At 44.4% G+C, this 23,784-nt stretch overlaps 1 protein-coding gene across 1 annotated transcript; it reads right to left on the reverse strand.

The window, feature by feature from the left end:
- Positions 1–11,163: 11,163 nt before the first annotated feature.
- foxa1 (forkhead box A1) lies at positions 11,164–17,131 on the reverse strand. The gene is made up of 2 exons (XM_033987774.2): positions 17,063–17,131; positions 11,164–12,210 (listed from the first exon to the last, which is right to left on the reverse strand). The coding sequence occupies exons 1-2, from the start codon at positions 17,129–17,131 to the stop codon at positions 11,164–11,166; spliced, it is 1,116 nt and encodes a 371-aa protein (XP_033843665.1).
- Between the last annotated feature and the right edge of the window lie 6,653 nt (positions 17,132–23,784).

Consider the following 23,784-nt stretch of genomic DNA (forward strand, 5'->3'; position numbering starts at 1 on the left):
CTCATTTCTTAGGGCGGGGTGGGTCGGGTTCATCACTACTATGTTTGGATTCAATAGCACTAAGAAGAGGCAACGAAGTGTCACGCATTTGTCACTGTACTTCATATGGATTAAAAGCAACATACAATGTGAGGCCAGGTGTCCTATAGGCTGTTAGTCTTTAGTGTTGTAGTGTCTGAACTCACAGATAGGGGGCGCTCAGAGCACTGACAGCAGGGGCAGAGCGGAGAGAGGCAGCTGGAGGCAATAGCATGTGATGACATGTGAGGTTTAATAAAAGTTGTTTATATTTGTACTAATAGGCACAAGGTAAAAAGCCTCTTGCGACATCATTCTCAGAGTTCATTCATTCATTCAGCTGAAATTCAGATTAAAGAAACACACATACACCTGAAGGGCAGAGTTGAACTGAGGACGCTGATGTGTGTCACATACATCACACATGCACACACACACACACACCACATACACACAGAGATACGCACACACACACAACAGACAGACACACACCAGAGACACACACACTGCACAGCCCCCACACACACACAGACACACACACAGACACACATGCACAAAGACCGTGGTCTGTACAAAGGACATGTGACGTTACCCATAGTGTTCAGCTCCTAAACCAACGAAAGAGCCAATTAGGAGCAAGGCTTTTGAAAGTAACGCCCCTTCCTGCACCACTGGTTTAGCAGGAAGCAGGCACTTAGCACCGCTGTCAATCAAACCTGTTGCTAACTCTAGCTGTTATTAATGTTCATATCTTAATTTACAGACACAGTAGATAAATAAAAAAACAGGATCATGTAGAGCAGGTTAATACGAACATTTTAAGACCAAAATGACGAGTCTGATAGAAACAGTTACAGAGAGAGGGGCCGCAGTTTTTCAATGTTAAGTGACTTGGAGCCAGAGTCGATGGAGTTGAAGTGCGCCCATAATCACTTCCTGTCTGGAACTGGGCGGTTAGCAGGTTGGCTATGTCCATTTATATATACAGTCTATGGCACACACACACACACACACACACACACACACACACACACACAAAGAGACCTCGATGTGGGTGGCTCTAGTTTAATCCCCACATAATCCTCAAAACCTCCTTTAACACAAAACAAGACCAGTCCAGGTCTAAACCAGGACTGAACCAGGACTAAACCAGGACTAAACTAGGACTAAACTAGGACTAAACCAGGACTAAACCAGGACTAAACCAGGACTAAACCAGGACTAAACCAGGACTAAAGCAGAACTAAACTTTGAGTCCCATTTAAGTTGAAATCAGTCCTGGGTCGAGGTCTGAAGCAGGTCTTCACTGTCCTTCACCTTCTCTTTCACCCCCCTCTCTCTCCTCATATTGCTCTCGCTCTCCTCTCATCTTTCTTCTTCTCTTTCCTCTCCTCTCTCTCCTCTACTCTTTCCTCCCTCTCTCACTCTTCTCTCTCCTCTTTCATCTCTCCTCTTCTCTCTCCTCTTCCTCTAAACCTCTCCTGTCTTATCTCTCTCCTCCCATGTCTCTCCCCTTTCTCCTTTGCTCTCTCCTCTTTCCTCTCTCTCCTCTCTCTTGTCTTCTCTCCTCCCTCCCACTCTCTCTTCCCTCTCTCTTTTCTCCTCTCTGCTCTGATCTCTTCCCTCTCTCCTCTCCTCCCTCTCTTTCCTCCTGCTTTTTCCTCTTGCTCCTCTCCTCCCTCTCTCCTCTTCTCTCTGTCGTTCTCTTCTTGTGATGTGTTTGTGGTTTGACATTATTCCATGTGAATGTGTTATTAGAGTGTGGGAGTATTCAGGGGGGGTGGCGGGAAGGGAGGGGGGGGGAAAGAGGGGACGGGGGGGGGGGCATTGAGTGTTATTGTGCTCAGATTGCTCAGAGATGGAGGGATGAAGAGGAGGAGGGGGAGGATTATTGGCCCCGCTCTCAGCCTCATAATGAACTCTCTTTGGTTTAATGAAATAAAGAGCAGCAGCTGCAGCAGATTGACCCAGAGCTACGAGAGGCGCCCTCCTGTGTCAGATGCCCTCCCGTACCCTGTGTGTCAGAGGCTCTGTATGACCCACTATCCTGCTCTTTCAGTCCTTGTTTAGTCCTGGTTCTTCCTGGTTTAGTTCTGGTTCAGTCCTGGTCCAGTCCTGGTTAAGATTGGATCTGTATAGCCTCGTTTCCACTGGTTTACTTTGGAGCAGTGTCTCCAGTGAACCATACCACCCTGTCTGAGGGGGACGCTGGAGGATCCTAGCTCCAGAGGGTCTGACCCTGGAGGGTGGTAGCTCCGAGAGTGTGCCAACTCAGTATGAATTGCTTTATCTAAAGCTTGCTCCAAACTCACCTGTTCCAAACACACCTGATCTAAACTGGCCCGCTCCAAATACACCCGCTCTAAAGTCTCCCACTCAAAACATACTCGCTCCAACCACACTTCCTCTAAAACTGACCCACTCCAAACTGACCCACTCCAAACTTACCCCCCTCCAAACTGATGCGCTCCAAATCCCACCGCTCCAAGCACACCCGCTCTAAAATGACCAACTCCAAACAGGCTCCCCTCCAAGCTGACCCACTCCAAACTGACCCCCTCCAAACTGACCTGCTCTAAACTGACCCGCTCCAAACATAACCACTCCAAACATAAACACTCCAAACTGACTTTTTCCAAATCAACCCATTCCCACACTTACCTGGTCGAAAAACACACTCACTCCAAACTCACCTGCTCTAAACTGGCCCGCTCCAAACACACCCGCTCCAAACTGATCTGCCCCAAACTGATCTGTTCCAAACTGACAACCTCCAAACACACCCACTCAAAACACACTTGCTCCAAACACACCTGCTCTAAAACTGACTCTCAAATTGACGTGTTCCAAATCCAACCGCTCCGAGCACACCCGCTCCAAAATCACCAACTCCAAACAGGCATGTTCCAAACTGACCCTTTCTAAACACACCCTCTCCAAACTGAGCCCCTTCAAACTGACCACATCCAAATTAACCCCATGCCCATTAACGCATGGATGCATGAGAAGGGCGAGTCCAAGCTCAATCCAAGCAAGTGCAAGGAGGGCAAGTCCGAGCATGGACTCGTGAGGAGGGCGACTCAGGGTCTGAGCACAAATGCACTAAGAGGGCGAGTCAGAGCAGGGACGCATGAAGAGGGCGAGTCAAGGCCTGAGTGTGAATCTGCGAGGAGGGCGAGTCGAAGTGCAGGTGCGCAAGGAAGGCGAGTCAGAGCACAGACTCGTGAGGAGGGTGAATCCGAGTATGAATGCACAAGGAGGGTAAGTTCCAAACACAACCGCTCTATACTGAACACTTCCAAACTGACCCTCTCCAAACACACCCGCTCCAAACTGACCTGCTCCAACAGGACCTGCTCCAAAAAAATGAACTACTCCAAACTGCAGTAGTCCAAACTGACCTGCTCTGGTGGAGAAGAGGGTTTGTCGCACTGTGACGTCGCAGGATTCTAAAATGGCTGATTTTACAGGATCACAAGCGCAGGTTTTATGTACCCTGAAATTATCATTATGGCCCGAGCATGAATGTGCGAAAAGGGCGAGTCAGAGCATGAATGTGCGAAGAGGGTAAGTCTGAACTTGAACAGGTGAGGAGTGCGAGTCCTAGCACAAATGCGTAAGGAGGACAAGTCCGAGCTCAGACGCGTGAGGAGGGCCAGCCCGAGCACGAACACGCAAGGAGGGCAAATCCAAGCAAGGAAAGCGAGTCACAGCATGGATGCACGAGGAGGGCGAGTCAGAGCACAGCCATGCGAGGAGGGCAAGTCCGAGCTTGAAAGTGCAAGGACGACAAGTCCGAGCATGAATGTGCTATTGTTATTAGACGAGTCTGAGCTCAAATGTGCGTAAAGGGCAAGTCAGGGCCCAAGCACAAATGCGCGAGGAGGGCAAGTACGAGCATGAACGTGCAAGAGGGTGAGTCCGAGCATGGACACGTGACGAGGGCAACTCAGCGCCCAAGCATGAACATTCGAGGAGAGTGAGTCTGAGCAGGAGCGTGCAAGGAGGGCCTGAGCACAAACGTGTGAGGAGAACTTGTCAGGGCTCAAGCAGAAACACTCAAGGAGGGTGAGTTCAAGCACGAACGCGCAAGTCCAAGCGAAGCTGCGCAAGGAGGGCGAGTCTGAGCACGGACGTGTGAGGAGGACAAGTCTGAGCTTGATCCGAGCACGAACGTGCTAGGAGGGTGATTGTGAGCACGAACATGTGAGGGCGAGTCAGTGCCTGAGCACAAGCATGCGAGGAGAACTTGTCAGGGCTCAAGCAGGAACGTTCGAGGAGGGTGAGTTGGAGCATGAACGCATGAGCAGGGTGAGTCCAAGCATGAACGCGCGAGGAGGGTGAGTCTGAGCACAGACGAATGAGGAGGGCAAGACCGAGCTTGATCCGAGCACGAACTTGTGAGGAGAGCGAGCCTGAGCACGAACATGTGGGGAGGCCGAGTCAGGGCCCAAGCACGAATGTGCAATGAGGGAAAGTCCAAGCACAGACCTGTGAGGAGGGCGACTCAGGGTCTGAACACAAATGCACGAAAAGGGCGAGTCAGAGCATGAATGCACAAGGAGGACGAGTCAGGGCTTGAGCATGCATGTGCGAGGAGGGCTAGTCAGAGTATAGAAGTGCGAGGGGGGTGAGTCTGAGCTCGAAAGTGCAAGGAGGGCGAATCCGGGCCCAAGCACGAACATGCGAGGAGAACTAATCAGGGCCCAAGCACAAATGTGTGAGGAGGTCGCACATTTGGTCGCACGCATCCAAGCACAGATGAGTGAGGAGAGCAACTCAGAGGAAGGAGGCGTGAGGAGGGCGACTCAGGGCCCGAGCTCGAACGCACAAGGAGGGCGAGTCCGAGCTCGAACGCGTGAGGAGGGCAAGTCTGAGCCCAAATGCGCAAGGAGGGCGAGTCAGGGCCCGAGCTCGAACGCACAAGGAGGGTGAGTCTGAGGCCAAATGCACAAGGAGGGCGAGTCAGAGCACGGACACGTAAAAAGGGCGAGTCAGAGCACGGACGTGCGAGGAGAGGGACTTTCGTGAGCCTTAAAAAGTCCATTTACATTGCACCAATGGGAGCACGGCCCAGAAACATGTCATCGTAGACAAATGAAACAAATTAATAATAGGTCATGGTCAGGACATGTAAAAAATGATATTATGGCCCTGCTGTAAACCCTACAAGAAGTCAGCCATATTGGGTCAAACTTGAGACATCCAAAGGGTTTTGTCCGATGGACTCCAGAGGCAGTATCATCAGGACATATCTGGGGTAAAACGTTGCTAAAAGAATTTACATAAGTCTCACAGTGTTGTCATAATGAGCTCTTAAAGAAGTGGCCATTTTGAAAGTTTAAAAATTCCGGTAACTCTTGCAAAAATTGTGGACGAACCAAAATGTAGTGTTTGTGTATTCTGATGAACTGGACATAATGATGTGTGAGTATCTTTTAAAAAGTCTCTCCACCACCCCCTGCAAAGTTAAAATGGGGCAGAAAAAATTTATATGTCATAGACAAATTCAATTTGGTACAGACAGCCTTCATGAGATTCTGAACAAAAAAAAGGCAATGAAGACCACGCCCTCTCTACATTCATATTTGCAAGGCCACACTTCAAAAAAGTAAATGAGAAGTGAAACTTTTTTTATTTTTTATTTGCTGTAATCCAATTAAATTTCGTACACTCATTCTTTATGTGACCTTAAGCAAAAATTCTATGGGGACCACACCTTATCTCTAATGTTAATTCAGCCTTTTTGAATAAAAAATATGCAGATGGCCAAAATCTAGACCTTGCACTTTAACAAACTTGTCCTCGGATTGTTATCCAATGGACTCCAAATTGAGGACATATCTGGGGTCAAAAGAATTGATATAAGCCCCAGGGTGTGGCCATGACAAGCTCTTAAGTAAACAGCCATTTTGAAAGCACAAAAATTTCTGTAACTTTTGCAAATATTGTCGGATTCAGACAAACCCAATGTAGTGTCTGTGTATTTTGATGAGCTGGACAAAATGATGTGTGGATTAAAATTCTATCTTTAAAAATGGCTCTCCAGCACACCCCTGCAATGTTACAATGGGCCGTAAACATTAATTTCTGACATGACACTGGAAATATGAAATCACATATCAAGCAAAGGTTGATATGGAGTTCTCCCACTGTGGCGTGCTCTTACGCGGTCACAAGGGTTGCGACGGCTATTTATAACAGCTTGCAGTTTAAAATATAATTATATATATATATATATATATATATATATATATATATATATATATATATATATATATATATATATATATATATATATATATATATATATATATATATATATATATATATATATATATATATAAAAGATTTTTCATATTTCATTCAGGGGGCCCCACATTGGTCCCCGGGCCTCATTTTTAAGTTCAGCCTAAATTAAATTTGGAGAGGTGCGAGCTAATAATGTATTTAGTATTTAATTTTGAATTTTAATAAGTACATTAGGTCAAATAATTAATTATGATAGTTAATAATAATAATAATAATTATCATTATTATCATTATTATTATTGTTATTACTATTATTATTATTATATTAATAATAATAATGAATATTGTGAGGTGCTCCCTGAGAAAAACAGGTGCGCCGCAAACTCTCTGAATAACAATCATAACATTATTCAAATAATTAATTATGATAGTTAATAATAATCTAATAATAATACGTATTATTATCATCATCATTATTCATAATAATAATACGCATTATTATTATTATTATTATTATTATTATTTTATTATTAATAATAATAATAATAATAATAATAATAATAATAATAATAATAATAATAATAATAATAATAATAATAATAATAAATAGTGTGAGGCGCTCTCTGAGAAAAACAGGTGCGCCGCAGACTCTCTGAATAACAATAATAACATTATTAATACCCGGATAATCCCGGGCCGCGCGCGGTCCAGAGGGGCTCAGGCCGCGGAGAGGAGCGGAGACGCGCGCAGGACGGAAGGCCGCTGCGTTCCGCTCCGCTCGCGCCGCGTGGCCCATAATTGAGCGCGAAATGAGCAGCGCGCGGATAATGAGCGGCTCACGCGCTCTCAGGTCGGATCAAAGGCGGATCAGTGGTGGATCAAAGCCTCCAAATTGGCGCATAATACGCGCATAATCAGCGGATAATGCGCGGATAATGCGCGGATCACACGAGAGGAGGCGGAACGTGAGAACCGCCACGGATCAAACACATCAGCGCGAGGGTCACGGCTCCATTCAGCGCCGCTCAAAGGCTTTAGTCCGGATTTAGGACCACACACGGGACTGTAGACCGGGACTAGACCAGGACTAGACCGGGACTATAGACCAGGACTACAGCCTGGACCGGAGCGGGGCTGCGGCGGGGAGCAGACCGATGGGAGTGCGCTGTGCCCGGCAGAGCAGATCACACGAGGCCGCTGCTCCCGGAGCTCCGAGATGCACAGTTTTTATAAAGAGCAGAAAGAGAGGACACACAGTGAACTCCACTCAAAGTGGAGCGATCAAATAAAGAACACAGTGACGTTTTACGTTTGACTTTATTAAAAATGAGAATAAGTTAAACATGCAACAAACTCACGCTCCGTAGAAACTCATGCAGCGAATCCACAAGTTATAATCGTAATCGTAACATAATTATCATAATTGTAATTGTAAGAGCAGACTAGAAACAGCCTCACAGAAACCGACTAATCAGAGCCCAGCTGTGGCAGCAAGCACCAATCAGAGAGCTGCGTCTGAACCGGACAGCTGCTGGTTAGAGGGCAGGGAAGAGGAGACGATTAAAACTCTGATTAACTGAGGATGTAAATGAAGATTTCTGTGACTCAGACACAAAGTAAAAATGATTTTATATAAAATGTAAGAAATAATAGAACAAAAAGTGTACGGGGGTCCAAACAACTAAAAGTCTAAATATGATCCGTGTGCGTTTGGTTAAATGTAAAATAAGACGCCTTATAAAAGGGCCACGGCACAAAGAGGATGAAGGGGACGGCGGGGAGACGCGACCTCACCACAGAGCTGTGATCCTGGGCAGAGGATCAGTGACCCCCCCATCCCCACCCCGGGCCCTAGAGCTCTCACACACCGCCTTTTGTTTGAGAAGAACAACTCATAAAATTAAAAAAATTAATCTGTGAACCAGAGCCACAGTGGGAGACTGCAGCCGGCAGCGCCCTCAGACAGAGCACTGCTCCGGGGATACATTGCCAGCGAAGGCCCCTGACATCTGGAGCTCCAAACCTCATATTAGACCTGGAGATTACAATAAAGGGTCTCATTGATATAGTCTATATTCTCTGTTGTTGTGCCTCTGAGAAAAACTATAAAGGCCATCCAGGCTGAACTAACTGTAACAAATAAAAAACGGAAAAGAGAGAGGTGAACGATGAGAGAAGGATGATCTGTTCCAGACTCTGACATTTTTGACTAAATGATAAAAAACATTTAATTTTCTGAATAAATCTGAGAATTTAGAACAAAACTTTGATTCAGACTGAAAAGAATCAAAAGAATCGTCTGTTCTGTTTGGAGTGATTTGCCTCAGAGCATCTGAACCGGACCAAGACCAGGACCAGGCTCAGGACCAAGACGAGAGCCAGGATCAGGACCGAGACCAGGACCAGGGCCAAGGCCAGGCTCAGGACCAAGACGAGAGCCAGGATCAGGGTCAGGACCAAGACCAGAGCCAGGATCAGGGCCAAGACCAGGACCAAGACCAGGGCCAAGACCAGGACCAGGCTCAGGACCAAGACGAGAGCCAGGATCAGGGTCAGGACCATGACCAGAGCCAGGATCAGGGCCAAGACCAGGACCAAGACCAGGGCCAGGATCAAGACCAGGAATAGACCAGGGCCAGGACCAAGACTAAGACCAGGACTAAGACCAAGTCCAGGACTAGACCAGGACCAGACCTTTAGACCAGGATTAGCCCAAACCAGGGCCTGGACTCAACCCAGACTAAACCAGGATTAAACCAGGACTAAATCAGGACTAAACCAACCCTAAACAATGACTAAACCAAAATTAAACCAGGACTAAACCAGGTCCTAACAGTGCCAGAGACCTTAGGAAGACCTGGTCCGGTCCCAGAAGCAGTCCAAAAGTTCAAACACAAACCCAAAACTCTGAAAAGGTCATGTGACTTTAGGGTTTATGCAAATGAGCTGTGACCTCTGACCCCTGTCGCCACAGAGACGCCAAAAAACGACAAACTGACTAAAACAAACACTCCAGAGCAAAGGAGGAGGAGGAGGGAGGGAAGAGAGGAGAGAAGGACAAACAGAGACAAGGAAAGAGAGAAGAGGAGAGGTGAGAGAGGCAAGAGAGGACGACAAACAGAGAAGGAGAGAGAGAAATGGACAGCTGAGAGAGGGAGAGAACAGAGGATGACAAACATAGAGAAGGAGAGAGAGAAAAGTAAAGTTGAGAGAGGGAAGACAGGATGACAAACAGAAAAGGAGTGGTGAGAGAGGAAAGAGAGGACAACAAACAGAAGAGGAGAGGTTAGAGAAGGAGAGAAATGAGGATGACAAACACAGGAGAGAGAGAAAAGAAGAGGTGAGAGAGCGAAGAGAGGAGGATAAACAGAGAAGGAGAGAGAGAAGAGGAGAGGTGAGAGAGCGAGGAGAGGAGGACAAACAGAGAAAAGGAGGGAGAAGAGGAGAGGTGAGATAGGGAAGAGAAGAGGACAGAGAGGAGAGGATGGGGGATAAAAGCAGTGTGCAGAGAGGAGAGAGAGAGAAGTAACTATTATGAGTCTGTTTACATCTCCAAAGCTCAAAATGCTCTGTTCCACCTTGTGATGTCATGAAGTGGTAGTTTTCAAGTTAACAGCTCCTTTTACTGTTTGTTCAGAAATTCCAGGGCTGAAATGATCCAAATGATTCTAGTGAATGTGTATGGAGTTTAAAAATAGTGTAGCACTTCCTGTATTATCACATGACATCACAAGGTGGAACAGAGTGTTTTCTGTTGGAGAACTCATTCTAAATATGCAGGGTTTGTGTATTAAACAATAACTTTAGAACAGAGATCAGAGAAAAGCCTAATATGGGGCATTTAAGTAACAGACCTGAAGGAATACTAGCTGCCACAGTAACAGCTATCCAGGTTTGGTCCATGGCAAGGCCTGAAGAAAGGCTCTAGTCCATAAGAGAATGTACCAACACTGTTGAGAGAGCAGCTCAGGAACACAACCTGATATACATCTCCATCAACCAACACCGTTGTGAGAGCTCCTCGGGACCCTAGTCTGCTGCACATCTCCATCTCAAAGTCACTAACCACTCTTTTGAAGATAGTGAGGAACAGGCCTTAGCCAAAGAAAAGAAATGGTTTGAGAGGACAGTTAAAGAAGCATTTTTTGTTAGGAAAGACAATCCTTCCTTGAACAGGAATGAGGGCCTCAGACATCATCTATTCCCTATCTATAACTCAATCCTCAGACCCACAACAAAGAAAACAATAGGGCTAGCCAGGATGCTAATAGGTGTAAGCGCACCGATTAGGGGACTGAACCATTATGCAAAATATCACTGCAGCAAAACGTTGTTCACTCCAAAAACTTTTTGTCCAGTTACAGAATTGATTAAAAAAATGTATTTACGAATAAACAAATAAACACAGGAGCAGGCTCAGGTCTAGAGCAGGGTCCTGTACTCCTGCAGTAAACTTTCACCAGATTGGTTCCTGACCACAGATGTTACTTGAGAATGGAAGCTCTGATTGGTCGGTTGTGGGTTGAGCTCTTCTCTGATTGGTCGGCTCTGTGTAAAGGCTTGTTCTGGTTTTGGTCACAGTGCAGAATCAGGAAGTGCCAAAAAAGGTCATGTCCAAATCATTGGGCCCTAAAATAGTGCAGCTTCAAAACATTCAGTCTCTCAAGTCCAAGACCCGGTTTAGTCCTGGTTTAGTCTTGGTTTAGTCCTGGTTCAGGCCTTTCTAAAACTAACCCAGGACTAACCCTGGACTAAACGAGGACTTAACAGAGACCCAGGACTAAGCCCTGACTGACCCAGGATCAGGTGATGAGGGACAGCACAATTCTCGATGGTGATTGGTCCATGCAGACAGTCCTGAGCTGTGATTGGTCAGCCCTGGCCTGTGATTGGCTAGGAGCTATGGAGCAGAGTCCGGGGGTAGGGAGCACTGTAGTAGTTGGCGTCGAGCTCCAGGCCGCGGGAGCCATAACCATTAGCGTTAGCATTAGCGCCATGCGACATCAGGCTGTGGATGGAGAATGGGTGATCGAAGGCGAAGCGTGGGTCGTCCTTCAGCTCCAGGGGATTGTGGGAGGGCAGAGGGGCATTGTGGGAGGGCAGAGCAGAATGATGGGGGGGCAGAGGGGCCGTGTGGGTAGGCAGCTGGTCGGGGTCTTGATTGGAGGTATGGCTGGGAGCATGGTTGGCTGCACTGGGGTTAGCGGCATTAGGGGTGGGGCCAGCCTTCAGCTTCCTGTCACACTTGAAGCGTTTCTGGCGGCGCAGGTAGCAGCCGTTCTCAAACATGTTTCCAGAGTCGGGGTGCAGCGTCCAATAGGAGCCTTTCCCTGGCTTCTCGGGCGAGCGAGACACTTTGACGAAGCAGTCGTTGAAGGAGAGTGAGTGGCGGATGGAATTCTGCCAGCGCTGTTGGTTGTGCCGGTAAAATGGGAATAGCTCCATGATCCAGGCGTAGATCTCCGACAGCGTCAGCATCTTATTGGGCGCCTGCTGGATTGCCATGGTGATGAGGGAGATGTACGAGTACGGAGGTTTGGCGTGTGGGTAGCTGCGCCGGAACGACTTAGTGTCACGTCTGTTAGCACCGTAAGAGCTAACACCACCGTACGCCGGGCTGAGAGCACCTCCCTGTGGCCCCTCACAGTAACTAAAGGATTGAGAACCCGGAGTGGACATGTACGACACAGGCTGCATCTGAGAGGAGATCTGTGAAGAGATCTGGGACGAGATCTGGGACGAGATCTGGGACATGGGCTGCATCTGTACAGACATGGATGACACGTGAGAGGACATCTGAGACATGAGCCCCGCCCCCAAACAGCTGCTGGACAGAGGAGCCGAGGAGGACAGGGGTCCAGAGGAGGACAGGGGTCCAGAGGAGGACAGCGAGGGCATCTGAAGGGAGCCTGGTAAACTGTTGGACATGGGGGAGTAGACCTGGACAGAGACAGAGACACAGAGACGCGTTATAAACCCACATCAGACCCACATTAAACCCACATCAAACTCACATCAAACTCACATCAAACTCACATTAGAACCACACCAGACCCACCAGGGCCACGGTCAAGACTAAGATCAGGCCAGTACCATGACCCGGGCCAGGACCAAGACCAGGACCAAGACCAAGATCAAGACCAGGGCCAGAACCAAGACCAGGACCAAGACCAGGGCCAGAGCCAAGACCAGGACCAAGACCAACACCCACATCAGACCCACATCATGTATCTCAGATGCACAGTTAAAAAGTCTCTGACAGGTCGTTATTATTAGAGCGGCAGGTGAGCTGAGCGGCAGGTGAGCTGAGCGGCAGGTGAGCTGAGCGGCAGGTGAGCTGAGCACTGAGCTGAAGGCAGTGGGGAGTGAAGGGTTAACCTGCACACTCTTGGTTTGATGGCAGTGGGGAGTGAAGGGTTAACTCTTGGTTTTATTAATAACTCATTTAATAAAGTCAGTGTCTTTTATTCACTAAAAACATGTTTTTTTTATCAAAAGTCAATTTAAAAATACTTTTATCATTTCTGTTTGTGCCGTTTGACCTTTTCCTCAGAATGAAACCAGCGCACATCTGATTATTAGTAATAATGCTATTATAAGTAGGCCTGTATCCAGTCAGTGGCCCATTATTATTAATATTATTAATATTAAGACTATTAATACCGCAGCCCTGCTCTCTGCTCCAGCTCAACTACACGCTTTTATCAGCACATCTCAAACCTGATTAAAGTTCACAACAGAACCAGGTCTGGTCTCTGGTCTCAATCTGGTTCTGGTCTAGACCAGGTCTGGTCCTGGTCTCTGGTCTGGTCTCTGATCTCTGGTCTCTGGTCTGGTCCTGTTCCGGATCTCTGCTCTCTGGTCTGGTCTCTGGTCTCTGGTCTCTGGTCTGGTCTTTGGTCTGGGTTTGGCCCATTTGCAGCCTTGTTCAGGTATGTACTTAAGTTCTTTAGTTTTTCGTTATATATACAGTTGAAACCAGAATTTTACATACACAATATAAAAAGACACATGCTGAAGTTTACATACATTTCATTAGTATTTGGTGCCATTGCCTTTAAACTGTATGACTTGGGTCCATTTTTTTGGATTTCCTTCCACAAGCTCCTCACAATAGTTGGCAGGAATTCTGGCCCATTCCTCCTGACAGAACTGGTGTAACTGAGTCAAGTTTGTAGGCCGCCTCGTTCGCACATGCCTTTTCAGGTCTGTTCATACATTTCAATATGATTGAGATCATGGCTTTGTGGTGGCCACTCCAAAACATTGACTTTGTTATCCTTAAGCCACTTTGTAACCAGTTTGGCAGAATGCTCTGGGTCATTGTTCATTTGGAAGACCCATTTGAACCAAAGCTTTAAATTCCTGGCTGAAGTCTTGAGATGTTGCTTCAGAATTCCCACATAATGTTCTTTCCTCATGATGTCATCTATTTTATGAAGTGCACCAGTCCCTCCAACACCAAAAAACCCACAACATGATACTGCCATCCCCGTTTTTCACAGTTGGGATGGTGTTCTCAGACCTGCAAACTTCTCCCTTTTTCCTCCAAACATAATGATGATCATTATGACCAAACAGCTCAGGTTTAGTTTTGTCAGGCCATAAGACATGTCTCCAAAAATGACAGTCTTTGTCTCTGAGTGCATTTGCAGTTTGTAATCTGGCTTTTTTAATGCTTCTTTTGGAGTAATGTCTTCTTCCTGCAGAGTGGCCTTTCCCGGTGCAGTCCTTGTTTCACTGTGGATAATGACACACTCTTATCAGCTTCAGCAGCATCTTCACAAGATCTTTTACTTTTGTTCTTGAGTTGATGCACATTTCAGACCAAAGCACATTCATCTCTGGGACATGTCTCTGTCCTGAGTGGTCTGATGGCTGGATGGTGTTTATACTTGTGTATAATAGTTTGAACAGATGAACGTGGCACCTTCAGGCATCTGGAAATTGGACCAAGGATGAACCAGCAAGTCCACAATTCTCTTCCTGATATCTGCTCTCTATTTAACTCAAATGTTGTCAATAAACCAGAAGCTCAGAAGACAAGAAATCAGAAGCTTCCAAAGACATGAGATCATCATCTGGGTTTTCCCCAATTGTTTAAAAGCATAGTAATTTCACTGTATGTAAACGTATGACTGAAGAAAGTCATGAAAAGTTGTCTAAAAATCCTTCTCTCATTATTCTGGCATTTAGCAAATAGAAATAATTTTGGTAATCCCAACTGACCTAAAACAGGAAATGTTTAGTCTAATTTTGTTGAGACAGTGAGAAAAAAAGCATGTGTCTTTTTACATAGTGCATGTAAAAGTTTTTGTATATTTATGAACAATACAGCTACCTGTGTGTCTGTTTGTGTGTGTAGGTGCAAACATAACACACATGACCTGTGTTCCAGAGTGAGGTCAGAGAAACACCCGTTTACAGATGGACACGTATACAAACATCCAGAGCAAGTGAGGAGTGAGTGTGAGTGCGTGTGTGTGTGTATATATATAGACACGATCGCCTGTATAATATTATTTAGCAGTGAGTTATAGTAGTTAAAAATTATTTTATATATGTAATTAAAACGTGCAATTAAATATAATATTAAACGTGTAATTAAACATAATATTACGCATGTACTTAAACAAGTAATTAATCATGTAATTAAACATGATGTTAAACGTAATTAAACATGATATTAAACATGTAATTAAATATGTAATTACACAGATTTAAATAGTAGATGATTACATATTTACCGGTGACAATTCTATTTTTAAATGTGCAGTCTTTATTTTTTATGTTTTTATCTTTACAAAGACATTAAAGACTTTAGAGTTTGTGTTCGCCTGCTCCGCTGTATGTATATATATATATATATATATATATATATATATATATATATATATATATATATATATATATATATATATATATATATATATATATATATATATATATATATATATATATAGTATGTATTTATAGTTTACACACGACCACCAGGGCCGAGTTCATCTGGATTATAAATCGGTTAACTGGCCACTCCCGATTAAAAACATTGTGTGTAGTAGTCATGTTGTAACAGTCCTCCGACACGAGGCCTTTAGTCCTATTTTTATTTTACAAATAAAAACCTCCGCAGATGAGGCCGGGCCCGGAGCGGAGCGAGGCCGAGGGCAGCGCACTGAGGCCGGCCAGAGGCAGCGCGCGCAGACCGCTGACCTTTGCTTTGAATAATAATTCATTTTATAATATTTTTTATAAGAATTGCCTCATTTGTCACGTGTGCGCGCGCAGAGTAGTTAGTTTATAAAATCATTCGTGCGGGTGGTCAGACTGTGATTCGGATTCCCGCCATCAATAATTCAATTACGTGCGTGTACCTGCCTCCATCTCAGTGTAACACACGGGAGGGCATCTGACACACACAGCACAGTACTTGTCACAAACAGTTGTAAATAGCTGTTACCTCTACAAACCATGTTATGTCTTGGTATGTCTTATCACCACTTATCACTACGATTGGTCTGTTTTGCATTAAATAAATAAAAATCTTAAAAACAACAAAACACAAAAACAAACAAACAAAAACTCAGGGTTTAAACAAACTGAACACAGAGAAAACTACTCTACAGATGTTCTGGCATACAGTTTTTTTAAGCAATAAAAGGATAAATGACGCATCAAAAAGTATTATAGTATCAATCAATAATTCAATTACGTGCGTGTAGTAAAATAAAATATATTTACTCTCCGAGAATTATGATTTTAAAGCGCGTAAAAGACGAAGGACGGAGGACCGCAGCAAAGAAGAGAAAGAGAGACAGGACAGAGAAAGAGATAGAGAGGGATAGAGAGAGAGGACAGCGACAGAGAGACAGGGCAGAGAGATGGGACAGAGACAGAGAGACATGGACAGAGACAAGAGAGATGGACAGAGACACAGAGAGATGGACAGAGACACAGAGAGATGGACAGATAGACAGGACGGAGAGAGAGAGATGAATAGACAGATAAACAGGCGTACGTCTGTTTAAATGTTGATCCTACGTTTGTCTTATTTATTTATGATATTTAGATGAATATGATTGTGTTTTTAGAGCGCGCGCTGTGAATGTCTGAGGCACCTGCGCTTCTGCGTCCCGGGCTTTACGCACTCGCGCCTTGGATTGTTACAGCATAAAAAACACCTAAATCTGAAGATTTATTTTGTCATTTTTATTATTATTTATGTGAAGTAAATGAATATGAATTATTTCCGTTTTAATAACATCATAAGTTTTCTGTTTATTTATCAGATTAATTATCGGCCTGTTTCAGGATCCACGCGCGCAGAACTTGAAATTTATTTCTATTTTTACCACGGGAACAAAAATATATTTAAATATGTTTACATATTTACTGAATAAAAATAAAAAGACTCTTTCAGTCAGAGTTTGTATGGTCCGCATCTGCCGCGTATAATAATAATAATAATAATAATAATAATAATAATAATAATAGTTATTATTATTATTATTATTATTGTTATTATTATTATTATTATATATTTTTGGGGTTTTTTTTGTTTGTTGTTTTTTTTACACAGAGTAAAAGAACGAACGAGTCCAGGACTGAAACACGAGGAACCAGGACTAACCCAGAACTAAACCACAATTAAACCAGAACTGACCCAGGATTAAACCACAACTAAACCAGGACTGACCCAGGACTAAACCACGACTGAACCCTACTGGATCAGGACTAAAGTAGGACTACCCCAGGACTAACCAAGGTTTAACCCGGGGCTCGTGCGTCTCACCTCGTCGCCGTAGAAGCTCGTGCTCCAGTCTTGCGCCTCGTGGCCTTCCATCTTCACGGCGCCGAGCATCGTGCACTCGCCCGGGTTCGGCCCAGGCTCGGTCCAAGTTTAATCCGGGTCAGATCCGGGACCAACCCCGAGCATAAACCAGGTCTGAACCAAGTCTAAGCAGTTCTGAGAGACTGAGGAGTCTCTGACCCTGCGCGCGCTCGGCTCCTCCTCGCCCCTCACCCCCTCCCCCCTTCCTTCTTTCACGTGCGCGCACACACACGTGCACGCGCCCAAAATGAGTTTCATTAAAACGTCTCCGCAGAGTCCGGGCTCAGGCAGAGCCGAGTCTGAAATGAAACGAACCCATTTTAGACTCGAGTTATAACATCCATCTGACAGGAGCAGACAGGAGCAAAGAGGAGCAGACAGGAGCAGACAGGAGAAAGCAGGAGCAAAGAGGAGTAGACAGGAGCAGATAGGAGCATATGGGAGCACGCAGGAGCAGACAGGAGAAAAGAGGAGCATACTGGAGCAGACAGGAGCAGACAGGAGGAAAGAGGAGCACACTGGAGCAGACAGGAGAAAAGAGGAGCATACTGGAGCACGCAGGAGCAGACAGGAGAAAAGAGGAGCATACTGGAACATGCAGAAGCAGACAGGAGCAGAGAGAAGGCAGGAGGAAAGAGGATTTATGATTATAAAAACAGATGACCATGAGAAAAACACCAGAAGACAAAGGTGGTGAGTCCTGGTTTAGTCCTGGTTTAGTCCTGGTTTAGTCCTGGTTTAGTCCTGGTTTAGTCCTGGTTTAGTCCTGGTTTAGTCCTGGTTTAGTCCTGGTTTAGTCCTGCTGGATCTGGGAGGGAATCTGGTACAGATTCACTGGAGACATGTGACCTGCCTCCATCTCAGTGTAACACATGGGAGGGCATCTGACAAACACTCACACAGCACAGTACTTGTCACATACAGTTGTAAATAGCTGTTACATCTACAAACCATGTTATGTCTTGTATGTCTTATCACCACTTATCACTACGATTTATGTATTGTCACTATGTTGGTCTGTTTTGCATTAAATAAATAAAAATCTTAAAAACAAACAAACAAAAACTGAACTGAACACAGTGAAAACTACTCTACAGATGTTCTGGCATACAGTTTTTTTAAGCAATAAAATGATAAATGACGCATCAAAAAAGTATTATAGTAGCAGTATAAGTAATAGTATAAGTAGTACTATTGTAGCATTGTTTTGCCGTAGTAGTAGTAGTAGTATTGTAGTATTAGTACTACTAGTAGTATTAGTAGTATAAGTAATACAGTTGTAGTATTGTTTTGTAGTAGTAGTAGTTTCAGTATTGGAGTTGTAGTATAACTAGTACTATTGTAGTATTGTTTTGCAGTAATAGTAATAGTAGTAGTAGTAGTAGTAGTAGTAGTAGTAGTAGTAGTAGTATTGTAGTAGTTGAATAAGTAGTCCTACTGTAGCATTATTTTGCCATACTAGTAGTAGTAGTAGTAGTGTAGTATTGTTTTGCAGTAGCAGTAGTATTAGTATTATTAGTATCAGAATTGTAGTAGTAGTATAAATAGTAGTATAAGTAGTACAGTTGTAGTATTGTTTTGTAGTAGTAGTAGTAGTAGTATTGTAGCATTAATAGCAGTAGTATCAGTATTGTAGTAGTATAAGTAGCAGATTTGTATTATTGTTTTGCAGTAGTAATAGTCATAGTAGTAGTAGTAGTAGTAGTAGTAGTACTTGTAATATTGTAGTATTAGTAGTAGTATCAGTACTGTAGTAGTAGTTTAAGTCGTACTATTGTAGTAGTAGTATTATAAGTTGTACAGTTGTATTGTTTTGCAGTAGCAGTAGTAGTAGTTGAATTGTATTATTATTATTAGTAGTAGAATCAGTATTGTAGTATTAGTATAAGTATTAGTATCAGTAGAACAGTTGTAGTATTAGTATAAGTATTAGTATAAGTAGAACAGTTGTAGTATTAGTATAAGTATTAGTATAAGTAGAACAGTTGTAGTATTGTTTTGTAGTGGCGTCTCCTCAATGACCTGTGACTCACTGGTCTCAGGTAAGGGGGCGGGGCTAACACATAAACCTGTCTCAGTCTGAGCCAAAGGGGCGGGGCTTGCTGCAGGTAAATCTCACTAAAAGCCTGAGCTGTCCCAGAGCCCCGCCCCCTCACCTGAGACTGACCCCGTGGCATCACTGTGACATCACCGTGACATCACCGGGCAGACTCTCAGGAGACAGGAAGTGACTCAGGCAAGGGGTTTGCCTGTTCTCCCTGTGTCCTGACAGTTCAACCCAGAGACACTAAAGGATGGGTCACAGAGATGGGGTCAGAGGTCATACACAGTTCTATAAATTACATTGTACTTTACCATTAAATCTCCAAAGGGTAAATTCACAAATGATCATTTCTATTAGAGACTAGAGCCAAGACGTCTTTGTGTTACAACAACAACAACAACAACAACAACAACAGGCTGAAATGAGTTTCCTCTGCAGGGTGGCTGGGTGGTCTCTTAGAGATATGATGAGGAGCTCAGTGGTGGGCGTAGAGCCGCTGCTCCTCCACATCGAGAGGAGCCAGCTGAGGTGGCTTGGGCATCTGTTCAGGATGCCTCCTGGACGCCTCCCTAGGGAGATGCTCAGAGCATGTCCCTCCAGGAGGAGACCCCAGGGAAGACCCAGGACACGCTGGAGGGACAATGTCTCTGACCTGACCCAGGACACGCTGGAGGGACAATGTCTCTCAGCTGAGCTGGGAACGCCTTTGGGTCCCACTGGAGGACCTGGGGGACATGTCTGGGCGGTCTGGGAGTCCCTATTTAGACTGCTGCCCCCACGACCTGGCCTCGGCGCAAGAAAATGGATGGATAATTCACTTTTGGATTTTTTCTTGATTTTTCAGACGATCTTAAAACATTTTGTCTGTGCTTGCTAATGTGTGCATTGTGTCTCCATGGTAACTGCTGAACATTCCGCCACAGACATACATGTAGCATATGTTATGCAGTCTATGGTTTTAGTGCAGTAATTTTACAATGTTGTTCTGCCCTCTTGCATCTCTGCCTGTTATTGTTCAATAATAAAAGTGAAAGTCAAAACTTTTGGGCCCCGAACCTCAACATAAAGGGTATTGTGGAATTCAGAATGAGAAATGAGTGGACCAGATGGAGCATCACCTGAAGGGACTGTAGGGTATGCTAACAGAAACTGAAGAATTAGCAGGAAGTGCTAATGCTAATGCACGAGCCAAGTTTGAAAGATGAAAATGCATTTTCAGTGTTAGTGCTAAATGTGGCTACACGTCAGTTATACATGAGGATGAGCTGCACAAACATAAAAGAAACATGGGACACGTTAGCAGAAACATTAGACACATTGACAGTAACACGTTAACAGAAACATTAGACACATTGACAGTAACATGTTAACAGAAACATTAGACACATTGACAGTAACACGTTAACAGAAACATTAGACACATTGACAGTAACACGTTAACAGAAACATTAGACACATTGACAGTAACACGTTAACAGAAACCTGGGACAATTTGACAGAAATATGTTAACAAAAACATGGGACATCTGTGTAATCCCTCAGTTGTCCAGGTTTGATCGATAGCAAAAGTCAAAGTTAAAATTGTTAACTGAACAAAAAGTTGTAGGAGACTTTTTGCTGCTCATCCAAACTGCTTCTGCAATCTGACCAGTTCTGGTGGACAATGCTTTATATCTGCCTGAAGGGAGGTGCGGACTACAAACACAGAGGAAAAAGTGAAGAAGGAGCAACATGTGGAGAAAGTCCTCTCGGATTGTGGATGTCCAAAATAGGCCTTTGATAGATCTAACTATTCCTTACACAGGTGGTTTGTCTGAAAAACTTCAGAGAATTTTCAGACAGTTTGAAATTCTGGCCATTCAGACAGAAACTGGTTCAGCCAAAGGACAAAACCCCAAGCCATAAACTAAGTAATGTTGTCTACTCCATTCAGTGAAGTGAAGAGTGCAGTGAGTGTTACATTGGAGAAAATAAACAGCCAACTAAACACCGACACAAGAGCTCCTCTGGAACACAGTCTGCTGTACATCTCCACCTCAAAGACACTAACCACTGCTTTGACGATGGTGAGGTAAACCGGGTATACTACCGGGTATACTACAGTCCGAGTATACTGGAGTCTGAGTACAATACACTCCGAGTATAATACAGTTAGGGTATACTATAGTCTGAGTATACTACAGTTTGTGTATACAACAGTCCGTGTATACTACAGGCTGAGTATAATACAGTCTAAGTATAATACAGTCAGAGTATACCACAGTCTGAGTATAATACTGTCTGTTTAGTTAGACTCATTTAGAACGTTTTATCAAATTCCTTAAACTTATTTTACAGCATCTTGTGTAGTTGATAAACAAAGTAATCTGATGCACTCCTCCTCCTCAGGCCTTCACCAAGTGTTTGAGTTCCTTGAGCTTTGTGTTGTGACCATAGAATGTATATATACAACTCTGTGTTCAGCTGATACGGCCCGTCTCTGTGTTCAGCTGATATGGCCCATCTGTGTGTTCAGCTGATACGGCCCATCTATGTGTTCAGCTGATACGGCCCATCTGTGTTCAGCCGATACGGACCGGCCCGTCAGTGTGTTCAGCCGATACGGACCGGCCCATCAGTGTGTTCAGCCGATACAGATCGGCCCATCAGTGTGTTCAGCTGATTTGGCTTGTCTCTGTTGACACTGACGTTTTCCATCCTCTCCTCTCGTGCAGCAGCGAGTCTTTTTGAAATGTTTGCTCTTGGGAACATGCAGAACACTGTGCAGACTCATTTTGAACCTCACTGACTCTGAATGATAATGATATTCTTAGTTTTATGTTTAAGTCAAAAGGCTTTGACTGCTCAACTATTACCAAGGTTCACTTTGAAGCCCTCCCCCTAATAAGAAACCCTCCCCCTAATAATAGATTCCATCCATAACATAATAAATATGTCGTTATAAAATGGTTACGTTCCTCAGTCCTTTAAGTATGCTGTGATTAAACCCCTTTTGAAAAAACCTAACCTAAATCCTGATGAACTAGCCAACAATAGACCTATCTCTAATCTTCCCTTCCTCTCAAAAATTCTAAAACGAGTGGTGGTGAAATAGCTCTGCCGCCACCTGCAGGACAATAATATATTTGAAAAATTTCAATCTGGATTCAGAGCTCACCACAGCACAAAGACTGCACTGCTTAAAGTAACAAATGACTTACTACTAGCTGCTGATAACAGGCTGGCTTCAGTCCTGGTCCTACTGGACCTCAGTGCAGCGTTTGACACCATTGATCACAACATTCTACTGCAGAGGTTAGAATGTGACATTGGAATCAGAGGGACCGCCCTCAAATGGTTTAAATCCTATCTATCAGATAGGTACCAGTTTGTTAGTATAAACCAGAGCACCTCTCCCTGTTCTAAAGTAGCCTGTGGTGTTCCACAAGGATCTGTGCTTGGTCCAATCCTATTTACTCTGTATATGTTGCCATTGGGTAACATTATCAGAAAACATGGCGTTAATTTTCACTGCTATGCTGATGACACTCAGCTGTACTTATCAATGAAACCAAATCAGACTGATCAAATAGATAAACTCAAAACCTGGATGACCCTGAATTACCTGCTCTTAAATCCTGAAAAAACAGAGGTCATTGTCGTTGGTCCCAAAGGTCAAAGAGATTCTCTGTCGGACCAGATAATCTCACTCGACAATGTGAGTATAGCTTCTAGCCCTACTGTAAAAAATCTTGGAGTCCTATTTGATCAAAATCTCTCATTCACAGTCCATATAAACCTAGCTTGTAAAACCGCATACTTTCACTTGCGAATTATAACTAAAATTAGAAATATTTTACCTAAACACGATGCTGAAAAACTCATCCATGCATTTGTTACTTCCAGACTTGATTACTGTTATTCTCTGCTCGCCGCCTGCCCCAAAAGTACTATAAGGAGCCTCCAGTTGGTCCAAAATGCAGCGGCCAGAGTCCTAACAGGAACTAAAAGAAGAGACCACATCAGTCCTGTACTAAAATATCTGCACTGGCTTCCTGTTGAGCTTAGAATCAAATTCAAAGTCCTCCTCCTGACATACAAAACCCTAAACGGTATGGCCCCATCCTATCTGCAAGATGCTATTGTCCTGTACCAGCCAAACAGAGCACTCCGCTCTCAGAATGCAGGACTATTAGTGGTTCCTAGAGTGTCCAAAAGTACAGTGGGAGGGAGAGCATTCAGTTACCAAGCTCCTGTGCTATGGAATCAACTCCCTGCTGATGTTAAACAGGCCCCCACAGTCTCTGTATTTAAGACCAGGCTTAAAACCTTCCTCTTCGGTATAGCTTATGACCAGGTTACTTAGTGAGCGAGTTAGGGAGGGACATTAAAACCCGGGATAAGACAGGCTGCAGTAGGAGATAACTAGCTGGGGGAAGTATGGCAACCTGAGCACTATCCTCTGCTTCCTCCTATTTTCTCATCAGCAATGCTATTCACATGTTGTCCCCTGTCCCACTCCCCCTGTGGAGTGTAACTCTTTCAGATGCCCCAATGACAGCTGGACCCTCTCCTCCTCCCCGCCTGGCCCTCCTCCACCCGCCTCCCTCTCCTCCTCGCCTGGCTCTCCTCCTCTTTGCCTGGTCTTCCTCCTCCTCAC

The sequence above is a fragment of the Periophthalmus magnuspinnatus genome, chromosome 22 (genome assembly GCF_009829125.3).
Source record: "Periophthalmus magnuspinnatus isolate fPerMag1 chromosome 22, fPerMag1.2.pri, whole genome shotgun sequence".
NCBI lineage: Eukaryota > Metazoa > Chordata > Actinopteri > Gobiiformes > Gobiidae > Periophthalmus > Periophthalmus magnuspinnatus.